Source organism: Pseudopipra pipra, chromosome 6 (genome assembly GCF_036250125.1).
Source record: "Pseudopipra pipra isolate bDixPip1 chromosome 6, bDixPip1.hap1, whole genome shotgun sequence".
Taxonomy (NCBI): Eukaryota; Metazoa; Chordata; class Aves; order Passeriformes; family Pipridae; genus Pseudopipra; species Pseudopipra pipra.
In genome coordinates this window covers 49,435,562-49,454,707 of record NC_087554.1, presented here as the reverse complement: position 1 = coordinate 49,454,707, position 19,146 = coordinate 49,435,562, and the positions used below count along the sequence as shown (strand labels likewise).

At 41.1% G+C, this 19,146-nt stretch overlaps 1 protein-coding gene and 1 long non-coding RNA gene across 5 annotated transcripts; one reads left to right on the top strand and one right to left on the bottom strand.

Annotated features, from left to right (window-relative positions):
* Positions 1–385: 385 nt before the first annotated feature.
* Positions 386–4,051, bottom strand: LYSET (lysosomal enzyme trafficking factor). 2 transcript variants are annotated; one of them, XM_064659026.1, is made up of 3 exons: positions 3,898–4,022; positions 2,238–2,425; positions 386–1,916 (listed from the first exon to the last, which is right to left on the bottom strand). In XM_064659026.1, exons 2-3 carry the CDS (start codon positions 2,240–2,242, stop codon positions 1,505–1,507), a joined length of 417 nt encoding a protein of 138 aa, XP_064515096.1. In that variant the 5' UTR covers positions 2,243–2,425; positions 3,898–4,022; the 3' UTR covers positions 386–1,504. The 2 variants fall into 2 exon arrangements, with proteins under 2 accessions (XP_064515096.1, XP_064515098.1); XM_064659028.1 differs by lacking the exon at positions 2,238–2,425 and having other exon boundaries at positions 3,898–4,051.
* Positions 4,052–4,081: 30 nt separating this feature from the next.
* Positions 4,082–18,567, top strand: LOC135416186 (uncharacterized). 3 transcript variants are annotated; one of them, XR_010431475.1, is made up of 3 exons: positions 4,082–4,304; positions 5,473–5,563; positions 18,374–18,567. It is a non-coding gene; the product is annotated as an uncharacterized LOC135416186 (long non-coding RNA). The 3 variants fall into 3 exon arrangements; XR_010431476.1 differs by lacking the exon at positions 18,374–18,567 and adding an exon at positions 17,329–17,575; XR_010431474.1 differs by lacking the exon at positions 18,374–18,567 and adding an exon at positions 8,971–9,840.
* Positions 18,568–19,146: the final 579 nt, after the last annotated feature.

Sequence of the window (19,146 nt, the reverse complement as noted above, 5' to 3'; positions counted from 1 at the left end):
CATTGTTTTCAGGTCCAAGCACCGATGCTGACAATTGAAACCAGTGTCTCAAAACATCTCCAAATGCAAGCAGAAAGTTTGAAGTGTTGTAACTGCCATGCTTAAACACAGCAAAACTGAAAATAGTGTTCTCTTTCCAAAGTGAGAGAAAGCTGATATTCCCAGGATTCCCTTAATGCAATCAGAAATGGATTATCATTTGTGATGACTGGGTATGGACAATCACATACAGTTGAAATTACAATTGAGGAGTTTAGCTCATAATTCTTTTGGGCCTACTGCTTCTAAAGAGTGTATTTTGCACTGTTTTCGTATTTGTAAAGTTACTTCCATCATGGCTGGGTCAAAGATTTAGTTATTCTAAGAAGTAAAAAGGGACAAGAGGAAAGAACAGATTTCACTCTTATTCAAAATATACAATACAGCAGTTAGACTTAAAAGCTATGCCAAAACAGCACTGAAAAATAGAGGTTGAATTTATGACAAGAAATCTCAGCGAAATTTCAGTGTGACAGAAGAAATTTGCATTCATTACAAGAACAAGAAGAAAGTATCTTACTTCTTTGAATTTCTAGAAGAACCATGATTACTTGTCTTACAACCTGTTTCTAGCATCTCTCCAACATAATACCAGTTAACTTTCCCAAATTCAAAGTTTTCCCTAATTACGTCAGTGCTCCCGGAACACGTTTTTGCATCATGTCTGAAGTTAGAATGGTCATAAATGTCAGCAATTTTATCAAGTGAGATAATAGAAGAAAACATAAAAGAATTTTTGTGCAGACTACAGGCCCATTACAGCATAAGCTGTTTTTGATGTCATAGGAAAACAGCTTGAAGCACCAAGCTCCAGGCTTATGCCACTCCTCACTGCCTACTTACTGCACTGTTGTGGTCACTGAAAAAAAGTAGGCTACCACAGGAAAAACAGTACTTTTTCCCTTTAAATGTTTGCACAGACTTTATTCTTTGCTTCCTGTTTTTATATCTAAACTTATTTTTAAAAAATTCATTAAAAACAGCACTGATGTAGATATTACTTAGCAAAAAGAAAAAAGAAAAGGAATTGTGTTAAGTGCAGCTTTTATAATCACGTTCTCATATTTTTTTCCTTTTACATTTACCACAAAAGCAGCATCTTTTCATTGATTTTACTCCAAGGGAAATCACTTTTTTGCACAGAGGAGTAAAGCTGTGGACCAGAAACTCGTTTCCCCACAGGACGTTTCAGATGGAGTGTTGTGATTTTGCATCATTAAGGCAAAATGAGGAATACTTCCATCACATGTCACACAGGGCTCTCCCACTCTGGCTGCTTGATAGACCCATAATTAAAAAACCTTTATAATTACTTTTTTTTTTTAAATAGAAAACAGTCACTCTCTTCATTGCTTATCAGTTTGAAAGAAAAGGCTCTTTCCGGCCTTCACTCAGAACTTCAGTCTTGTGATTAGATCAGGCATATGCAATTGCTTCAAAACAGCAAGAGAAACTAGAACTTGAGCTAAGTGTCAATCAGTTGTAATCTACTGATCTGATTAGAGGCCTTCACAAATGTTTGATGACGATTGCAAATAACAGCCAAGCAGATAGGAATGATGCAGTACCCAACAGTTTTGGGGTCAGCTCTTGTACAGGAATAGAGAAACAAGAACATCTGTAAATATGGTATTAAAAATATTATAGTCCACAGCCAAAAAGGCAAGGATAGCAGTCGTACTTTTAAGGAGTGCGTCCATGTGGTTCCTTCCTGTGGCTCCTTCGGATGTTGCTGAATGTGCTCCAGTGCTAGTTTGTTGTAAGTCTCATTGATTTCAAAGACATAATAAAAAGCCGCAGCACTTGCTAACAAGTACAGCCCCACACCAATCCATCCCATCCTCTGGCGGAAGTTCATCATTCTCCATGCTCTGCACCTGGAACAAAAGGTGACATAAACATTTAGTACAGCTTGGGAAAGAGGAGAGACACAGATGAACCTTGGTTCTTGTAACTTAACTTTCTATAACTTTTCATTACACATTAGTTTAAACAGCACACACAGCAATTTCTGAAGACTCGAGTTCTCTCTGCTTCATAGAAAATGACAGTACTCTGCCAGTGACAGGTTAATGGTAAGGACCTACAGAGCTCTATTGATGGCTCTGGCTATTCTAGAGCCTGCTGGCTGTCAGGATATACCCAGTCAAAAGACAGAGTGAACACAACAAAAGTCATCAATTGGGCAGATTACTTACCCCATTTGCCCTCAGTGTCTCTAGATGCAGGGTGGGATAACACAAGATTTTCTATAAATATTAAAGTCTGGAAAGTTCTTTGATGTCTGCAAGACAAATGTTCTGCTAGACAGCCAGTAACAGGAACATCACTGCTTGTTTGTGGTGTAGCAATGTCCAGTTGTATTAAGCTCTAGCGGAGTGCCTATCTATGAACCATATGTTTTCAATTAGAACATCAGAAGATATGTACCAAAGGTATGTATTTGCACACGTGAAGGCACTATAAGCATGTTCCTTGCACCTAACTGTATTCCTGCTGTCCCTGTGTGGACAGTTGCCACAGCCCTTTCAGAAGAATGGAGCTGCACACCTCTACTGTTCAATGCCTCAGTGCAGAGCAAACCAGACACCCTTCCACTGGCACTTTTCAGGAAAAGCACAAATTATTGGAGCACCACAGATACTACTGGGCCTAATTTTAGCTGCTTCAAATCTCCAGCTGGCAGCATGGGATCTAGGTGACTGGAAACACTCTTCAATCCAGTCACAAACAGTCCAGCTGAAGTACCTCCATACAAAGTCATCACCTCTTTCCCTCAAAACGGCCCTTGCTCAGGGCAGGGAGAACCACTGCAGCTGATTAGGGCTCCCCTAACAAACAGGCTTTTTCAGACTTCGGCTTTTACTTTTCCTACCTTTTTTAAGAGAGGGGTAAAATCCACCTATGTAATGCTGTTTTAAGAGAACCCATTAAGCCTTAAAACATTAGGCAGAAACGCATATTTAAGAATGAATTATGCATACAGAACAATGACAATTCATGGAAGTATGAGATTTTTACCAGAAGCAATAAAAAAAATCACTACCCCTTTCTAAATCACCCTTTCTGAGCTCGACTATTTGGTTAGCAATCTTGAAGGGTATCCTTAATCCTGACCTTACAGAATCTGGTCAGGGTAGCCCTGGAGAAATTGTTCTGGCCCTCACACTGCTGTGTTCATGGTGGTTAAAACAGTCACGCATACAAGGATATTAAACACCTGGGAAAGAATAGTAAATACCTGAGAATACCATTACTTATTTCTATGATCGCTATTTCTTGTTTAGATGATCCTTCTACATAACTTAACTGCATTATTTCCCTTTGATACCCTGAGTCAATAGTTTTAGTAGGACACCTGAAAAATTTGGGTAAGAAGTTGTTAATCTACTGGGTAACACTCGAACCCCCGAGTCCACGTTTACGCAGCAAATAAGCCACTGGATGTTTTTTCCAGCAGTTCGGCATTGCCAAGCTGGCTCACGAGTTGTCGCCTTCGAAGAAAATAAATCTTCGGAAGGCAATTACATACTGAAAGCACAAGCACTATTAAAACAGCAGCGGATTTAAGAAGGTAAACAGCTGCGGATTTTGATCCTGCCCTTGAGCAGTGGTCAGAAGAGCAGCCTTAGCTCCGGGTTACACCAAACGAGGAAGCACTCAGGAGTTTTCTCATTCTTACTCTCCGTTTCCAGACCCCATTGTAACTCGCAGCTTTTGGGGACAGCCGTAATGGTTACCGGACCCGTTCACCCCCACTGGGGTCTCCTCCCTCCACCGCCCGCCGGACTCGTGCTGCTCCAGGCGAGACGCGCCTCGCCGCCAACCGGTCCTTCCCCGGCGCCAGGAGCCCCTTACCTTGCTCCGGCGGAAAAGGAGGGAGCGGGAGGGCGGCGGCGGGCGGCCCGCTCCCCTCAGCCCGCGCCGCGGCGCCGGGAGGCGGCGGGTGCCGCGGTCCCGCCCCGCTGCCCGCCCGCCGCCATCGCCCCCACCGGCACCGCCGCCACTTCCGGCCCGCGCCAAAGGCTGCCGGGGCGCGCGGCCGCATCCGGGGCGGGCGCCTTGGCCGGCCGCCATCTTGGCTCGGGCGCGCGCCACTCGTTGGCGGGGGCGGCCTCGTTCGAAATGGCGGCGGCGCCGAGGGGCTCTCGGTTCCCTCGCGGGGGGAGAGACCCAAACTGCTGTGCTTGGACAGGGGCTGCGTCGAGGGAAATACCAATAGAGGCTACTGGGTTGTGTAACAGCCTCCAACAACTGATATGCATGTATTTAAAACCAGTATATGCTAATACATAAACATGACTGACTGACTTATTTCTATTGAATTAAATTATTAGGAAATATTATGTTCTTATTATCCCATGTCGGGGGGGGGGGGTGTGTGTTGGAACTAGATGATCTTCAAGGTTCATTCCAACCCCTTAACATTCTGTTGTTCTATGATCTACTGGGTAAAATCCTTTAATGAAGCCAAAAGATCATTTGAATTGAGCAAAAAAATTATCCGGCCAGGTGTGTGCCATTCAGTGGCAGCACCGCAGTGACGTTGGGAGAATTTGTGTGTGCAGAACGTGTTTGCCTGAATTCAGGAACTGTGTGGTGTGATGTGCTCTGTGTTAGTTAATTCAGTAACTGCGTAGTGTTATTTGTGAAATGAAAACTTACTACTAAATGGCTGTATTCCCAAAGTCATGAGATAACCACTGTTTCTCATAGAGAAAGCAGCAGTGGCCAAAATTCACATTCATCCAGCTGTAGTTAAAAAAAGAAGGCTAAAATAGAATTTAAAAAGGGACGTCCAATAAAAAATGAAAGATGCTAAAGCAATTACATTTCTTTTTTGGGATGTAAATAAGTATATACACGTAGGACCTTCTGCCATTTTTCCTGGGGGATGTAGTAGGTACATGTGAGGCAGTATATAAAAGCCACTGCAAAATTAAATTTATGATGGCTTATCCTGCTATGTTTGGTGTTAAAATTAAGTGTTAGAAGCTGGTGTTTTGGGTTATATTCAGGACAGCTGATGACTAAGTGCACGAAGCTGCAGATATCGTTAGTGAAAAGAGACACTGCCGAGAGCCCCCAAGAGTCAGCATATAATATAAGTTCTCTGGCACAGAGCAACTACACCTTAGGCCATGCTGCTTTTTTTAAAATTATTGTTTTAATGCCTATTGAACTAAAGGCCCAAAAGCGACACAAGATGGCGCCCGGCACCGCAGGCAGAGCCAACCTGAACAAAACCCCGACTGCCAGGTTTTGCACTTGAATTCAGTTGAATGAGGATTTCATTACCTTTCATGAAGTTTAAATACCCGTTAGTGTAGTTCTGATGAAAGATGTCGACATGAATAGCTACATAGCTAATGAATAGCTAATTATCCCTGGGACAGTTCTCTTGACTAACTGCTATTCTTTCTATTCTTACAGGTGGTGAGGTCCCAGTTGATCTATAAGGGAATAAACTTCTTGTGGAGCTAAAAGACTCAAGCATGGCTATATTGCATTTTCTTATCTTGAGGTTAGTGGTAATGATGGGAAATGAAATAGTTACCACAGAGAGCCTATTTTCTTTAAAATACCAACCTAGATGTCAAAGAGAAGGATTTCAGTACAAATTAATATATGGCTTGGCAGTGTGCTAAGTGTAAAGCCTGCATTTGCACTTAAGATTCTGAGGAAAAGGGATTGGAATGTGGGACTTATTTCTACTTAGAAAGCCTGTCTTTTCTCTGAACTGTTGGAGTTGGAAAGGGAGGAGGGTTTATGATTTAACCAAGCAGGTTAAAAGACCCAACCATGGGTCTTCTCCTCTATATTAAGCATAGGCCTGAGACTATGGTTATGAAGAGAAGAATGTAGAAAAATTGAGGAGTTATTATAACAAACACAAGGCCTTTGAAAGCTAAGGCATAACACCAGACAAAGTGATTTGTAATATTTTTTGGCTAGATCCCAATCTGTATAAATTCAGTGTTATGCTTAACCTTTGGCATAGTATAGGAAAGGACACAGCAAATAGCTCAGCTGAGGGTTTGATTGGTTAGTTAGTTTTAGCAGCAGCTCTTTGAGGGGGGAGGGAAGCGACTGTTCTCAGCTTTAGAAGGGTTTCAAGCTAAATTCCAGTCATGAGGACTGTTAATAATAAGGGGAAAGAATTCGTGAGAACTGGTAATAAGGAGAAAGAACTAATACTCTGCATATTGAAATGAGAACATATACCTGGTGAGACTTAATTCAGCTTGCAAACCACAGGAGAAAATAGAAGTCTGTTGAATCCAAAAGAAATAATATTTAATGAATAGAATCAGAGAATTAATCATGGGATTTTGTAGCATTAACAAAGAAAAAAACGTTTCACTTAGTTTTGTCGGGCGGCGTATTTTTGTAGAAATACCGGGTTTATTTTGAAGGTAAAACAGAAAGGCATTGGGAGCAGTGGGACTGGCTGCTCCATCAGGGGCAGGAGCCAAGCACGATAACACAGCTGGTAGGGCAGAGCCTCACTGCCCACAGTACCTGAGCAAAGCAAGCAGGGCACACCACATTCAGCCAGGATGTACAGGCAAGCAACAAAGCAGGTCCAAGGTCAAGCTGGGAAGGCAGTCCACAGGTTAGGGTCAGGTGCAATGAGGAGAACTCGGGTCAGATATAACCTAGTGATTGCCATACAGGTCCATACTGGTAAGAAAAGACTGAGCTAAAGCTAGGAAGTCAGTCTATAACTCCAGGTCCTGATGAACATGGCTTGACACAGTCATGTCTGAGCTGGAGACCCATACTCCTAATACATAGGTCAGGCATGGTCTGAAGCCCCAGGGCTCAGTTTAAGTGGGGCTCCTGAGCCCTTGCAAGTTGGGCAGGTGGGGATTGTTGGCCTATTAAGGCCTGTTCCTGCACTCAGGGTCCTGACAAAGTACATAGGATAAATGAGGGCTGACAATAGGAATCAGAAGGCTTACTTGTAATCTTTGAGTCAAACAAAGTTTTCATAAAACAGTATTAATGAAAGGTCTTCCCTAGACTTAGATTATGGCCAAAAAGAAAAGCAAAAGTAGAAGACCTGAGATAACTACTAAACCAAAATTAGTTGGGCTTCCAAATGGAAGGCAGAAGCTGAAGAACAGAATGCATTTTGCATTCTTTTGGGTGGATCTTTATGTTTATGTTTAACATAGTTGTACTAGGTTCTCATTGACAAGTAACTGAGAAGGGAGACTCTATTACAGAGACATTTCTGTCAAGACAGTATTTGCCTTCCTCTTTGTAGGATGCTGAGTTTTGATTCAACAGGAACACCATGTTCCCAGATCTTTTCCTTCTTAATCATCAGTCTAAACTAAACACATGGCTAGAGCAGTGGGATCCCTACAGACTCCATGTGCTTGGATTCCAAGGAGAAATCTGGCATAAATGAGGAGAACAGGGCATGAGTGCATGTGTTGGTCCTATGAAGATCATACCCAACCTTAAGCCAAGAAGGTTAGACTAGTTTTAGGGTAGGGCTAAGCTGAGGAGTGAGGGATGAAACACAGAGCGCCTTGAAAATGCTCACTTGCTGGTTATGGAGAAGGAAGGCAACTGAAAGAAGGGAAGATAAGCTCCCATCTCTTCCTTATACTTGGAAGGTGGGGCACAGAAGAGCAAACTGAAGAACCACTGCTTTGATCAGAGTAAGAAAACACACATGGAAGCTCAAGCCTCACAGGACATCTGCCCTCATCTCCAGTTGGGCAAACTCCCCTTTGTATTACAAGAAGAGTTAGTGCTGTGTTTATAAAGAAATGCAGAAGGGAAAGGTTTTTCAGTGAATCTGAAGTAACAGATCTGAAAAACTGAGGAGGCATGTTGGGAAAATGCCTTTTTTTTCCTTTTTTTTTTTTTTTCTCAGAACAATGTTTATAGTACTCATGTGAATTTTTATCAGTGAGTGCATGAATGCCCAGTGTTTTTGCAGCTTGCAGCTGTTTTGGTTGTTAGATGTAGTTGCAGTGAATTTCATAGTATCCTGTTGTGGTGTAATAAGTTGTTTTGATCAGTTTCTTATCATTTACTGTGAGTCAAAAACAGTAGTTTCCTTCAATTCATATGTTTTATTTCATGTTTTATGAATCCTTATTTTGTGTTTTAGAACTTTTGTTTCTTCTGAAAGTAAGGCTACAATCTTCTGATTCCCTTTTTTTTCTCAGGTGGTTATTTTTCTTGTACTATTGTCTTTCTTTGAACTTCTTTGTTGGAAACATCTGTTTTCTCAGAGAGTGTACCACATTTATTTGGGAGCATGTAAGACATTTTTCTATATGTTGGCATTTTTATATTTTATGTCTTCTCCTTATGAATTGAAATAGTATATTTGCTTGGTTTGGCTACACTGACCACAAAAAGCAGAGATATTCAGTAAGTTGTGTGTAATCCATGGTGATCTTTTCCTCCTTTGACTTGCTTTGTATGCTTTGAAATGTTGGGAGCTTAAATTACCTTAATCTTTAATTCTCAGTTCCTGAAATTCTTCTACACTTTGTTTGTTAGCAGCAGCCACATCTGAGTTAAGCTTCAGGCAATCATGTTAGCCAGGTCCTCTGAATACCAGCCATACTTTGTTCTTGGTTCTAGAAATATTTACTGTCTTTCCAACAAACTTTTTTATATTTACAAATGGAATAGCTATCTCATTCTCCCAAACATCCACAGTAAACATCTGTCAAAGGAAGACTTACACACTACTACCCTTTGTCAAAGTGCCTATAAAGAAACTAGTCTTTATGAAGAAGGGCCTTGGCATTTTAGACTGAACTCTTAGTCTTCATTACACTGATGCTCCTTGTTCATTATTTACCAAAGAATATAATCCTCATGTCTACATTGTCTGTGGTAAAACAATTTCAGCAAGAAAGAGATAAAATCTTTGCTTTTACGCTCTGTTTTCAGCCAGTTACAAAGTGTCTTCAAAGTTGAGCAAGAACTGACAAAACACACTGAAAGAATATGGGCAGAGATGGCTGATGACTGACTGTTTCTCTCTGTGGCATTTATTTAAACAGAGGACAAATACAATTTTTGCAGAAGCAATGCAGATACTGATCTCACAGCTCCAGCAATATGACCCAGCATCGTACTGACCTTGAAGGAAAGAGATCTGTCCTGAAGAATTTTGGTCAAAAGAGTTTATGGTTATGAATTGCATTTCAGCAAAACCATTATTCATTACAATTTCTTGTTTTTAACTAAATCTGCACAAATAATATTAAAAAAAAAATCCACTTCCAAAGCTGCCATTAAACTCCTGAGAATTCTGCTCTTCCATGATTTCAACTGAAGTCTGCTCATACTGCCAGAAAGGAACAGTTACTGAATTTCCATGCTGAGTTTGCTGCTGCCAACATGTTTGGTCATGTAAACAAGTTCACTGAAAAGTCGCTCATGCTAAAAAGAAAAACAGATTCACAACGAGGGATCTGCAGGCCAAAAATGCTGGGTTTGGTCAGATGGCCTAAAAAATAGTAAAAAACAAAAAATCCTCTCTGAGAGTTGTTCACTGGAGGTATGCACTGTTCCTCTTTCTTCTGTCTATATAGATATTCCAGGAGAATCATCTGACCACCTGAGAGAGTGACAGCTCCATCCTCACAAGAGGAGGTTGCAATGACACTCTTGCCTTTCTTTTTAATTTCCGCTAATTAACTCTATGATGCTTATGTGAAGGAAGTCAGTCATACCGAAGAATGGTTTTAGAGAGATTTAGTTATTGTCGCTTCTGAGATTCCCAGTTTCCAGGCTGTACCTATCTTGCTTTAGACTGTGAAGGCTGTGCAGCAGGGAATATCGACTTTCCTGAAGCATAACTTTCTTTTACTAAAGAAACACTGAAAGAACACAGTTCACATTAGGCCTTTTCCCAAATTCAAAGGATCCCAACTTTTTTTGTGTATAAACCAAGAGGAAGGTTTGGGGGGGGGGGGGGGATAGACAGGTTATTGTTTAAGATGTGCAGAATCTAAGCTTTCATTAAAAAAAAAAAGGAGTTTGTATATGTATGTGTCTGTTTTTTAGGAACCTCTTCCCCGTGTCCTGTTGGAGCTTAGGAATTAGCCCATAGTTACCAACTTCTAAAATATACTGTGAGAGGGACATGTGTAAGACATCCATCTATGCCATGTGAGAGTCGATAGGTTGTTAGTCACAGAAAAAAAGACCAGAACTCCCCCTTTCCTACAGAAGTATTAATATCTTCTTTTTTATATCACTTAAATTCATTCTGTTCTTAAAAGCTTTATTATTTTTTATTCTCTAGAGCACTTCAATCACCTAGTGTTTAGTTACTTCATAATATTTTATTATTTGAAGATTTTGTACACAAACCATTGATTTGTCCCTCAACCGGAATCTTATGTGGTTTTATTTTCAGCACTGTTCTGCGTATTCTTTGCTTATCCTTGAAACCTACAATTTAGGTTTTGCAAATAAATAATGGAAAGGATTGTGTTGGGCACTTGTGAGTGACTGGTACCTAAAAATGTTACAGTCAGTCCCATTTACTGACGATATTTATTTAACCAAAACTGATAGCTTTTGGTGTTCTGGTAATAAACTCCATGGTTCAGTTCCCTGTTGAGCTGCCTGCCTGATACAGCAGATATCCCTTACAGTTCTCCCATTTTTTTGTATTTTCAGTATTCCTTCCTGGTCCCTAAAGAAGGAAAATCGAGGCCTGGATGAAGAACAGACTTGTCTGAGGCAATGGGAAATCACTGCCGGAGGAAAGCAGAATGACAGAAGTACCTGATGGTTAATCCAAGCATCACATTTGGAGAGCACCTTGTTACTCATGCAAGTGCACAGGGAGAGCTGTCGGCTCAGCATGAGAGGGAGAGGCTTTCATACAAATTTCATCAGTTGGAAGTAAATCTTCATCCTTTTCTGTGTGGAGGGCTCCTATTATTTTTCTGTTGTCTAGTGAAAGATAAAAGCCAGCTCACTGTAGTTGTGAAGCTTTTAACTACTCACCTAGCCCTGTATCTGAATTTGCCTTTTTCTGAAGCCCCTGCTAGAGGACTGTACCAGAAATCAGCACAGAGCCCCAGAACAACTCAAACGGTTGAACGGAGATGTTAACAGCAGTTGGTGGTTACTCTCGAAGGGAGAATGTCAATAATTTATTAGTAAGTGAGTATTTGCATTTCATTTAACAAAAGCACACTAAGCAGCATTTGTCAGTCTTTAAAACAAAAGTCCTTTGTTCCTTACTGTGCAGAGTTTGTAAGCTGCTGCTCTTATCATGCCTATATGAAATGAAATTTCAGGCGGTAATGCTTATGTCGTGCTCTGTCATGAAGACTGCTTAGAGGCGGCCAGCATGGGGCTGGTGGGTGAGAACAGCCATGCAAAGCTGGGAGCGTGAGAAAGAATGGCAGAACATAAGTTGTAGATGCCCCTTCTCTGGAAATCTGCACAAATGTGACTCCCCAGAAAAGCACAACTGTTAGCCAGCAACACAAGATTTTTGTTGCTGTAGAAAAGTGTGTGACAATTGGTAGCTCTCCCTTCCCCAGCTGTGTGGAGCAATGGTAAACCAGTCTTTTGGGGCTATTGTCATTGATATCAAGTGGAGATGATTAACAAAGAAGAGTTCAGGTTTGAATTCTCTCGAATTTGTGTAGGTGAGATCCTTTGACAAGACCCACTTGCCTATTATATCACATTCTCCCCCACCTCAATCCAGGCCTCATCATCTTTAGAAGATGTCCCACAAATTGTGGTCAATCTCTCTGGCAGCTTCTTGCATTATTGCAGAGTAGCCACCTGAAACCACTGTCAATTTTACCCTCAAGACATCTGCGCTAACTTCTCTGACTTGTGAAACCATTTTCTAGAGAGAACTCTGTAGTCCAAGTAGCTGCAAAGTAACTTTAGTATATGTGTTTGAGATTTAAAAAAGGGTGGAGGTATGATTACAAAGGTGGAGATTTCTGAAGAAGATCTCCATGTAGTTGAAGTGTTGGTGTGGTTTGCACTTTGTATGTGAAATAAGGAAGGGCATTTCAGTGAAGGCTGGAGAACGGAGCCAAGAAAGGCTTTCAAGTTATTTTGACTTTTTTTGAAAGACAACATGCCTGCCTGTACTAAAATTTCCTGTTCATCAGGAATCCAGGGTTGCAGACCAGGACTGTGGGGCAGGAACAGTGAACAATGATGATTTAAATAAGCCACATACAAGGCATATATATTTATGAATTTATATTATTAGGAATATTATACTGTATATTGTTATTGTTTACCTTGGCTGAACGCCAGGTATCCATCGGGTCTGCGCCCTGCCTCCTCCCAGGGGAGAAGGGAGGAGGAAAGAGGGAAAAGGAAAAAAAACTGCGAAACCGAACCTGCTGAGAAAGGCGGTTTAATATTTACCCAGAGAGGAAAAAAAACTATAAACACTATACACACAGAGAAGAACTAACAATACTTCCCCATGAGAATGCTCTCCTCCTCCGAAGAAACGGCCCAACTGTTCCACGCAGCTACCTGGAAGAGAGAGCCTTTGCTTCCTTCTCATTTCTTTTATATCTGAGCTGATGTAACATGGTATGGAATACCTTATTGGCACAATAGGAATCAGGTGATCTATCTAGTTCCTTTTCCCTCCCAGGGAGGGTAACAAACCTATTACAGGAGACTTGTGTCCAACTGAATTTCTTCTCAAGAGTGCAGCTTTCAGGCAATACAAACCTCTTATTGATCTGACAATTCCAAAAGACAGTACAAGGAAGGCTTTGCTTCAACATTGAATGTGAACACAAGGCAGCTGTGTTCCTGGGAGAGCGTGTCTGCCTCAGCACCATGTCTGGTGCTCTTTGCCCCAAGGCCTCTTTGCCTACTGCTTGAAACACTTTTATGGCAGCTTCTTGGCAGGTCCAAACAGTTGTACAAGTTCTTTCCTCTGTTTTAGGGTGTTCCTCTCCCTCTCTTATTTATCCTGCCAGGCCTACATATTGAACAAGAATCCCACTTAATAGGCTTGGTGCAAAGGGAGCAGTAACAACCACTACACAAAGTGCTGAGTGTTCAAGAAGGGCCTTCTAACCTGTCTTCCATCTGATTTGTTGACATTGTTTTCCCAAACAAAAAGTAAAAGAGGGAGTGTGTATGTACCTGGGTTTTTTGCACAATTTCAAAAAAATTGCATAGATGGATAGAACTCTTTAAGACACTGAACTCCTATATATGTTCTCACTCAAATAATAGAAGTTGTGTCCCGATGAAGGGAAATGCAATATGGGCTTATCCCCTATCAAACAATGGGAATCTTCATAGGCACAAGTTATGAAAACTTTTCATCCACATGAAAAGCTTTCTTCAGAGGTGGTACCAGAAAACTGAGGCTCAAGGCAAGCAGGCTTCAATGGTTTAGTCACTAACAGTCCTTCTCCCTGCCAGAAGCTCTGAGGGAAGGGAAAATCCCAAAGGACAGCATTGGCATCGTATGTTCAACTCTAAAGGCAGCTCTTGTATATGAGGTATATTAACATGAGGCACAGAAGGGGCCTGTTCAGAGACACATAGAACCACTAGAAATATTTGCAGTGATCCTCTCTGTGGAAATGTCCCTTTGAGCTGTAAGAAAAATGATTGGGAAGCACTACCTGTCCAGACAGCTCCATAATGACACTATGGGATTATAATGTCCTGCATTCAGAGATTCTCATTGCCTAGGCTTTATTTACAGACTGACAGGCACTGAGTATGTGAGATAAGTCTAATAGCAAAGTGATATTACAAGTATTAATGGAATTTATCATCCATGCAAGTGTCTTACATGATCTAGGCAATTTGAAATGTCTGAAAGTTTGTGATTCTAAATGAGCTATCTATCTCCCTAGTAAATGCTCAAGAGCTATAACCAAATTGTAGGCTCAGTTGATTTTTCCAGGTTTTTTTGTTTGTGGTGGTTTGGTTTGGGTTTTTTCTCCCTTTTCCCTTTTACGCTACAGCTGATTATCTCCTGTTTTCTGTAACTTACTTGTTTCCTGAATTTCCAAGTCTTCTCTGCATGACCTTCTTCCTTCAGAAGGGCTGTGTGTAGTAGGAAGTAGAAATGGGATGTTACCGGACAGAGAGTGTTGGTAACATGGAGGAGATGTACATGTATAGTTTAATCTTTGGATATGAAACTGGAATTTGAGCAAGAAGGGGGAAAAAAAGCCTCTTTTGGTTATTGAATACTGAGATCAGATAATGTTTCAAAATGCACTCTGAGTGGGAAATAGCCAAGGATAGGGATGACTGGTGGAGCAAGGCAGGTTATATTCCTGCCTTCAGTACACTAGTAAGTAGGAGTCAAGTCAGTGCACCACTGATGCCTAAGTATGAAAGGTTTGCAAGCAGAAAAGGAACAGCACCAAACTCATAGCAAGGCTTTCTCAGCTGTGTGTCTGGATTAGCACCCTGTAGCATCTTTAGTTAACTTCAGGATAGCTGTAGCATATCCAAAAGATCTGTTGACTGTCCAGGGGAAGCTTTTGGTAGGATTGGGGTTGTTTCAAAAACCTTTTCTACACCTTGTTGATGAAGCTTGAATTTACTCTGTGAGTGCATCACAGGCAAAAATGGGGTGTGTCCTTCTACAACATGCTTGTATGCTGGAGATACTATCAGATGGATTTGGTTTGGTTTTTTGTGGGTTTTTTTTGTTGTTTGTTTGTTTGTTTGTTTTTAATATGCTACAGTTAGTTGGCTTTGGAATAGTGCTTTGGAAATGAACTTTGGAAATGCTGTTCTGCATCTATTCTTTTTGCACTTGTCTATATAAGTCTATACATTGTGGTAGCTTTTGAAAAGATGGAAATTGCTGCCCTTCCCAGATAGCAAAAAAGACAGTGTCTCTTTATGGGACCATGCAGAATCAGCAAGCACAATGGCCTGTGAACTGTTGGGGAACTCTTAAGGAAGCATTTAAACAAAACAGGAAAAGGGTCCTCAATCTTTGGAGCCATAACCATGAGAAGAAAGTGCAAGTGATGGTGTGTCCCACACCGGACTTCTATCTTTCCTGTTTTCTCAGTTTTAGCAGTTTAAAAGGTTCAGCTGTACCACAAACAACTCATGGAAGTGGAGGACAACTGGAATGAGGATGTGTTGTTTAGATCATCTGGAACAATGTGCTCCTAACACAAGAGGCAAAGATAGATGTAAATCAGCAAAATATGGGATAATAGTCATAGGATTCATATATGTTCAGGTCACTTTATATGACTTTATATGTAAGAGTTATATGTCCGTGTTGGTCTTATTTACATTCATAATTTTAAAACTAGTTACATCATAAAAAAATAATTATAGCAATGCAAAATATTTTATTTTTCTTTTGTGGAAAGATGGCTCATTTTGCTGGGAACATGCTCCCAGAATTATTATAGGCACTTAAAACTACCTGATTAAAAAGCTCCAAACAGCCATAACCACTCTGTTAGCGTGAAACTGTAGGTAGAGCAAATCTCAATGCAGCCTAATCCTTATCCAAGTCTCAATCCAAACCTAATGCACTGTGAGGACACCCAGATTCTTTGGAGAGCAATCTTTCAGGATTTCCTTGCACACAAAGTTTGAATCATTTTAACTACACCGAAGCCATCACCTAAGTAAATCTCTGTATGTGTCTGTAATGAAAGAGTTTGTGTGAACATTATTTCCATGTAGCTTGTTGTCACAGTAGAAGGCAAGAGAGCTATGGTAACTTAGAGCAGTGCAGTCTGTGTCCACACTTGGGTTTTGACTAGCAAAAGTAATCCAGTAATTTAAAAAATCTGCTCTGACTGACACAATTATACCAACACAGGACTTCACCATCTTTTGCATCTTGGCCACATGGGGTTTTTTTGGCTTTAAATTCTTTGTTCGCTGTTGAAATGCTTTTCTTGGCTTATGAGCTCATACAGAGTCTGCCCCGAAAGTGCTACATGACAAGCAAGCAAACTTGGCAGCCAGACCCTCTCTTACTTCCCTGCAGCATGTACATTCATCAGAGCTCAGGATAGCCAAACTTTTGAGCTGTACAGAAAGTAAGATGTACGTTCCCATAAAGGTGGTTTCCTTGCAGTTTCAAAAACCCTCATACTTATCCTCTTCTCATGACTGGAACAGAAGAGCTTGCTGTGCTCCCAGTGTAACAGGTAGCAATCTAAGCAGTGCTCCACTGGGGCTGGTGGGAGCTCAGAAATCCCTGAACAGCCCCGCAGTGGCCCATACAGGGCTGGTCATCTACCAGGCATTGTTGTCACCTTATTTTGGAAGGTTTTTGAGCTCTTCTAGCTGAATTCTTTCTTCTGTTCTCTACAAGATCTCAGAAGTACTGATGAATCTCAGTCAGTCCTCACTAATCCTTCTTTTCTTTATAAAATCAAAATACTGAAGCATAAATTGCGTCAGGTGAGTGAGGGAGTAGTCACGTGGGTGAACTGTGCCTTCCCCCATCCCTGCTGCTGCTGTGAAGTGGGATTGCCACCAAAAGAGGCAACTTGGTGCTTTCTCTACCTGGCCTCCTTCTTCCAACCTCTTCACTGCCTTGAGCAACTATAAATGGGTAGGAAGAAGGATGGTGATCCAGACTAAGGAATTGGTTTGGGTTAAGACTAAAATACTGTTGTCAGCTTTCTGAGTTTGTTTTAGTCCAGCTCAATTCCTGGCTCCCCGATCCTGTTCAGGAATGGCCACATGAGCTGGGCTGGTGTGGCAGAAGGTGAGAATAAGTGGCAGTTTTTGGAGGGATGGCATCTCTAAATGCTGATTGAGCTGACTGTACAGTGACAGTCTGATTTCCAGTTGGCAAGGCCTGTCCTGTTCCATCTCCATGGACAAGGGGTCCTTCAGAGCAGTGTGGTTGGACAGCATGAGGCACTAGAGGGGCTCCCTCTTGGGAGCCTCCATGACCGGATCCCTGCAGCAGCCCTTGGCTGGAGTTAGCCATGGTACGTTTGAACTCAGACATCAGAAATGAGCTTTCATCCCCAGTACTAACCTTCACTGATTTATCACTTAAAAGCTGCTAGCCCAGAGTACATTCAGAAAAGTTTCCAGATAATAGCTGAGGTTACAATATGTTTTGCCAGAAGTTTGGTGAAAACCAACCATAATTTGTATAAGCTCAGCTTCACTCACACATGTCCTGTAGTGAACCACTTGGAAGAGAAGTCCTACCTGGCCTTTTCATGAATCTTGCAGTGATGATTCAGTTGTAGATATAGCAGAGACCTGAGAAATGGCAGCTTATCATGCTTCTCATGCATTTCTCTCTAGCTGCATCACTGATGATGACAAGTTCTGGATGCTGTGCAGTACCAGGACCCTTCTTTGAATCTCTCTCTCAAAGCCAAGAAGCTGCACGTGCAGGGTTTTTCTTGTGCTCCATCCTCTTGTGCTCCAGTCTTGTTCCAGCAGTGCCATGTTAGCACATGATCTGACTTGGCGGTTTGACCGACTGGAGAAGGGGGAGACCTGTCCTGATATGGAAGGCTCAGCCCTTCCTCCTGACCGTCCACAGTAGAGTAACATCTGTCCTGTAATAATAAAAAATAAAAATAAAATGTAAAAAGCTTGAACTGCAGGCAGTGAAAATCACTTTGTCATCTTCTTTCCACTCATGACTTCTGCCAGGTGCTGAAAAAATCACTCATTGAGACAATATAGTTAAATAACTAATGAAGTGGAGATGCCTCGTCTTATTCTAAAATGAACTTCCATGGAGTTTCACTAACTTATGCCACATTGCAAGTGCCCAACCTTGTCTGAGCCTCTGTATTTGTTGAAAGGGTTAGAAGACAAGGTGTGAGAGGTTCCAGCTAAACAAGGGAAACCTGCTTTGACCTGTAGCTGAAGCTAAGATGAAGAGGAAGATAGTTCTGGTTGCTGGAGGGCTCAAGATCTTAATCAACCCTCACCCCTTTAATTAGCATGAAGCAGCTCATGAGTTGCAGCTTACAGCATTGAGCCACAGAAAGTCACAGGAATAGTCAACTTGCTCCCGATCAGGAATTGCGTAAACATTACCCTGGGGCTTAGTGTGGTCCCAGGTTTGGCATTGCCTGAACTAGCTCTGCAGTGTAAACAGAGGATTGTAATTCATTTAAGCAACATGCAGTAGAGTGGCACACCAGATGAAATGTTTCCCACATCTGCAGTTGTTCAAGGGTTAAGATTCAAAAAATGCAGTTTAAAATGAAGGCATTTACCAGCCTTCTCCTTCCTAAGAGTGAATCTGGTCTCTGATACATGTCGTTCAAGTTTGTCTATATTGGAGCAAAGCAAATTCCTCCTTTTTAGTTCCTGTTCTTCATTTCCACAGGAGGCAAGAATGCTCAACACCTCTTAAAACCTGCTCTTCCATATCTGGAAAGAAGTTCATAAATATTTCTGTCTCTGCAGACTGTGATTTAGATTGACCTGAAGCTGTGGCATTTCTCAAAGAAAAAAAACATTCAGAAAGAAGTCATTTAGGAAGTTGGCTTCAATAATCTCATGTTTCAATAAATTCATATTCCTTTCTGATACAAATACAGATTTTGAGTTTAATATACTGATGCAAATTTTAATAAAGTTTAAAATAAGTCTAGTGAAATGATAGCTGAAATAAAGCGCTAATACTGGCAAAACGAAACACTTCATAACAGGAAACCCAAGTCAATTTGTTTCAAGATTCTTACATAATTCTGATAATGTTTGATAAAGTCTAGTATTTGGACCTTTTTGAATCACAGGTTTTCCCCAAATTACCATGCTTCCATAAAATGTTTAAATATCAGCAAAATATTCTGTAGCAGGAATCATGCTATCAAAATACAGTTACTAATTCTAATTACATTGATTAATGAACTGTGCAAAATGTGTGAATGTGATTAAGATAAAAAGTGTTCTGTAAAATAAAGAACAGAGTAGCAAATAAGATGATGGAGAGAAATAAACATACATATTCCTCAAAGCCACCACAAATAGAGAAAAAGTGCTATGATATACATTTTCAAAAACCATTCGTATGAGCTTTTTGCAGGTGACTCCATTCTCTGCCTACTTTCCAATACACCCTTGGGTCAGAATGACTTTGCTGTTCATATGAATAAC